The sequence below is a fragment of the Lupinus angustifolius genome, unplaced genomic scaffold, assembly GCF_001865875.1.
Source record: "Lupinus angustifolius cultivar Tanjil unplaced genomic scaffold, LupAngTanjil_v1.0 Scaffold_147_84, whole genome shotgun sequence".
Taxonomy (NCBI): domain Eukaryota; kingdom Viridiplantae; phylum Streptophyta; class Magnoliopsida; order Fabales; family Fabaceae; genus Lupinus; species Lupinus angustifolius.
The window spans coordinates 1-4,064 of record NW_017725840.1 but is presented as its reverse complement, the minus strand read 5'-3'; the positions used below and the strand labels follow the sequence as shown (position 1 = coordinate 4,064).

At 31.0% G+C, this 4,064-nt stretch overlaps 1 protein-coding gene across 4 annotated transcripts; it reads left to right on the top strand.

Moving 5' to 3' along the window:
* Nucleotides 1-457: 457 nt before the first annotated feature.
* Nucleotides 458-3,349, top strand: LOC109340208 (homeobox-leucine zipper protein HAT5-like). 4 transcript variants are annotated; one of them, XM_019577820.1, is made up of 4 exons: nt 458-1,017; nt 1,666-2,060; nt 2,700-2,735; nt 2,799-3,349. In XM_019577820.1, the coding sequence occupies exons 1-4, from the start codon at nt 891-893 to the stop codon at nt 3,186-3,188; spliced, it is 948 nt and encodes a 315-aa protein (XP_019433365.1). In that variant the 5' UTR covers nt 458-890; the 3' UTR covers nt 3,189-3,349. The 4 variants fall into 4 exon arrangements, with proteins under 4 accessions (XP_019433365.1, XP_019433363.1, XP_019433364.1 ...); XM_019577818.1 differs by having other exon boundaries at nt 2,700-3,000; nt 3,031-3,349; XM_019577819.1 differs by having other exon boundaries at nt 459-1,017; nt 2,700-2,761; nt 2,801-3,349.
* Nucleotides 3,350-4,064: the final 715 nt, after the last annotated feature.

Below are 4,064 nucleotides of genomic sequence, written 5' to 3'. Positions count from 1 at the left end.
GATTAAAAAACAAACAAAAGTTTTCTTCAAAAACTAAATACACCATTTCTTAACTAATAAAACCCATGTTTATCAATATTAAAATTTTAGACCTTTGTCAAAATTTAAATACTATGGCTATTCCAATGCAAGGTAAAGTCAAGTGGTGCTTATACTTATTTTTCCAAAGATATAAAGATAAGAAAGTGATGTATGAGAATGTGCAATATGGTAATTTAGAACACTTTTTTCTAGACTTGCCCTATCCTATAATCAGACGAAGACTCTTCATATAAAATAAAGATTGGTTGTCTTGAATAATATCCTAAATTTTGTCTCACACTAAAAATAATATTAACGAATATTTAAAAATTTTTTAACTAATATATCATATTTTCGTTAATACGAAATCAGATTTGAGATATTGTCCGGACAACATTACTCTAATTCCTCCTTATAACCCCATCAAAGTTCTCCACCTCAAAGAGAAGAATCTCTCTTTATTTCCTTTATTTTCTCTTTCTCAAAAACAAAATATTTCCAACTTCTCAACTCTTCTCTTAACCTTCCTCCCCTCTGACCCATAATTCCACACTCACAAGGACAAAGCAGCCTCAGCCTCAGCCTCTTCCCCTTCAATTTATTCACATCTGACAAGTCTCTTAACTTTGCATGGACTTCACTTTCTGAGTTATGGTTATGATCTCTCCCCACATTACACCAATCCTCATCACTCATAACCTTCTTCTTTCATCATAAATTCTAGACCAAACTCCACCACCCTTTTTCACTTATATCAATTGAATATGACACTTTAATCTAAAGTCTCCTTAACAATAATACTCCAAAGTCCACACCAACCCACCAATTTGTTTTTGCAATTTTCCATTGGGCTATTCTTTCTTGTGCCTATGGCAAGTGGCAAGCTTTATGGGGGTCCAAACATGACAGATATGCTCCAAAATGAAAGGCTACCTTGCTCCTCTGAAGTCCTTGAATCCCTCTGGGTTCACAACTCTGACCCTGCTTCTTTCCAAGGTGATGTTTGGCTCCTGATTTTTGAAACTCTCTTTCTATGTCTTTATGGTCTTTTTTCTTGGAGTTGGTGATTTCAAAGTTCAAGGGTATTGTACTTTTTTCTGCACCTTGCCTAAATTTCACAATCTGAACTCTGAAGTTTGCTACTCCTTCTAGGGTGTTAATAAGAGTTGGATTTTTTTATAGTGTAGGTAAACAACATTGTTAAATGCACTTTTATCTAATAAGGTATCTTATCCATACAGCTATAAGGTAAGGTACTTCATTTTGGATCCAATCATATTTACAATTTAGAAGTTTTGAATACAACCAATAACTTTTTTTGGACTACTAAAAATATCTTTTCATTCCATGGGTAAAGAACTAATTATTTTTGATACATGGTTGTCTTTTCCAATAAATATCACTTTCAGAAATCGAATTCTTAATTTTTATCATCCCAAAATCTAATGGGACCATACACCACTAGATAAACAAGTTGGAATTGGATTTGTTTAAAGACTATATGGTTTTCATTGATGATTATACTTTCCAATTAAAACAGATAAAAAAATACTTCTTTTATTATATTTTCCTAGTAGAATTTACACAAGAATATATGATTAGATTTTAATATGGTTTATCTTACTTTTATACCATGCCTTTCAGGTCCAAAATCAGTGATTGATTTTGAGAATATTAGTAGCAGCAGGATAAGAGAGAGGCTCTTTTTCCAAGCACTAGACAAGGAAGAAAACTGTGATGAAGACTATGACTCATGCCTTCATCAACCTGGTAAGAAAAGGAGGCTCACAAGTGAACAAGTTCAATTTCTTGAAAGGAACTTTGAGGTAGAAAACAAACTTGAACCTGAAAGAAAGGTCCAACTTGCAAAAGAGCTTGGTTTGCAGCCAAGACAAGTGGCTATATGGTTCCAAAACAGAAGGGCTAGGTTCAAAACCAAACAGCTTGAAAAAGAGTATGGCACATTGAAAGCTAGCTTTGATAGACTCAAAGTGGACTATGAAAGTTTTATTCAAGAGAACCAGAAGTTAAAAGATGAGGTAAAAAATGTCACATACTCTTTATTAAGCTTTTTTTTCTTTGTTTTATCACTGGCTCTTTACTTTAATAGGCTCTTTACTTTAAGAATAATAATGTCTATGTACTTCTACATACATCTTATACATATTTGTTACTATTTTATCATCTAATCTAATCTACTTATTTCATTTCATTTAAATTTTTGAAATAATAATGAACTTATCACTGTATTACATAAAAGAAAAAGCTACTCCAAAGTGAAATCAAGTGTAAAATCAGAAAATTAGGATATATCCACCCTGTGGTCATCCAATGAGTTGAGATCTTCATAGTTTAATTAATTAAGGATTGGTACACCTTTACTTTATCTGGCAAACTATGTCTTAAATCATGTTCAGAACCAATAATATTAAAACAAAAATAAAAAAATTAACATGTTTTCGTTAGTATATGACATGGTTTAATACATAATTTGGTACAAAATATTCTTATACATACAAATTACCCGTGGTCTCAAACCTCTCACCACCGACTCCATTGGCTTATTTTATTTCATTTTTTGACAAGCATTTTCCTTGCTTTATTAAAAGTTAATATTTTATCGTTGCCACTAATAGATTAATGATTGAATAAGTACAATATATATGCTGTTGCTACAGGTAAATTCACTTAAGAACAAATTGATTCCAAGAGATAAAGAGACAGAGAATTCAGATGACAAATCATCTTCCCCTAATGCTGTCAACACACCCTACCACAAAGAAGAACCTATTATGAAGGATTTAATCTCATCAAATACACCAAAAACAACTGAAAATGAATCCAAGTTGCAACTACCCATTATGGTAACATGCAAGGTGGAAGATGCTAATTCAGCAAAAAGTGATGTTCTTGATTCTGATAGCACTGAGGATAGAAACAACCACCCTTCATCATTTGTTATGGAAACTGCTACTGATTCCTCTCATGCATTTGAACAAGACAACTCAGATTTCTCACAAGATGATGAGGATGAACTTAGTGAAAAGCTTTTTACTCTCCCATGCTTACCAAAGGTTGAAGATGCTTGTTATGATGAAAATCCTGAACATTCTTGTAATTTTGGGTTCCAAGTTGAAGATCAAACCTTTTGTTTCTGGCCCTATTGAAGAAGCACTACCACCTAGAGAGCAATGTTAAAAATATGTTGGAAGGTGTAATAACTCTGTACTAGAAGCAATAAAAATGGTACTATCTACTTCTACTGAGGAATAATAAAATCAAAAAGGGTAATGCTTTATGCTATTAGAAATAAGCAAGAAAGAAAAAGGAAATAAGGGTTATAGCTGAAGTTTGAAATTTTGATCTTCAAAATTCAATGTCACAAATATTATTTGAAGAAAAATGGTACAAGTTGCTAGCTAAATTTACATATAAGGATATACAGTTTCAAATTATATCACAAAATACATCCCAAACTAATCACAATAAAAAAAAAATAAAAAAAAATAATGAATATGTAATTATTATTTTTAATAATATATTTTTATTGTTTTGGAATATACTTTTAAATAAGAAATCCTTATCTAAATGGGACAACTCTTTTATTAATTATTTGGGCATTTCACCCAATATTATATTAAAATAATTGTACATAATTTCATTTTAACTTTAACTCATTCGACTAATAAGTAGTTGAATGAGTGTTATAAGACTCTACTAGAATTATAAATATAGGATAAGATTAAAGATTATGTTCAATTTTTAGGAAAGACATTTCATGAAAAAACACTTTTATACTCTAAAATGAATTAGTTATTCAGTAAGAAATATCAGTGTTTAACACGTAAAAAAAGAAATTTGTTCAAATTATTATTATAAATTATTTGGTATCCTCACTTGGAGTTTACCCAATGTTATTAAAATCGGGCCGTCATCAAACCGGTGAGGGTATTGGTTTAGTGGTTCAACCAATGGTTCAGTAATTAAACCGCATGTGATTAAACCGGTTAAACCGGACATACATGCTTATATATATATATATA

What these genes read in the sequence shown, in the direction of transcription:
- LOC109340208 (XM_019577817.1), top strand. Translation starts at nt 891, where the DNA reads ATGGCAAGTGGCAAGCTTTATGGGGGTCCAAACATGACAGATATGCTC. An exon ending in TGACCCTGCTTCTTTCCAAG is followed by an intron (nt 1,018 to 1,665) that starts GTGATGTTTGGC and finishes CATGCCTTTCAG; the next exon opens with GTCCAAAATCAGTGATTGAT. An exon ending in ACCAGAAGTTAAAAGATGAG is followed by an intron (nt 2,061 to 2,699) that starts GTAAAAAATGTC and finishes CTGTTGCTACAG; the next exon opens with GTAAATTCACTTAAGAACAA.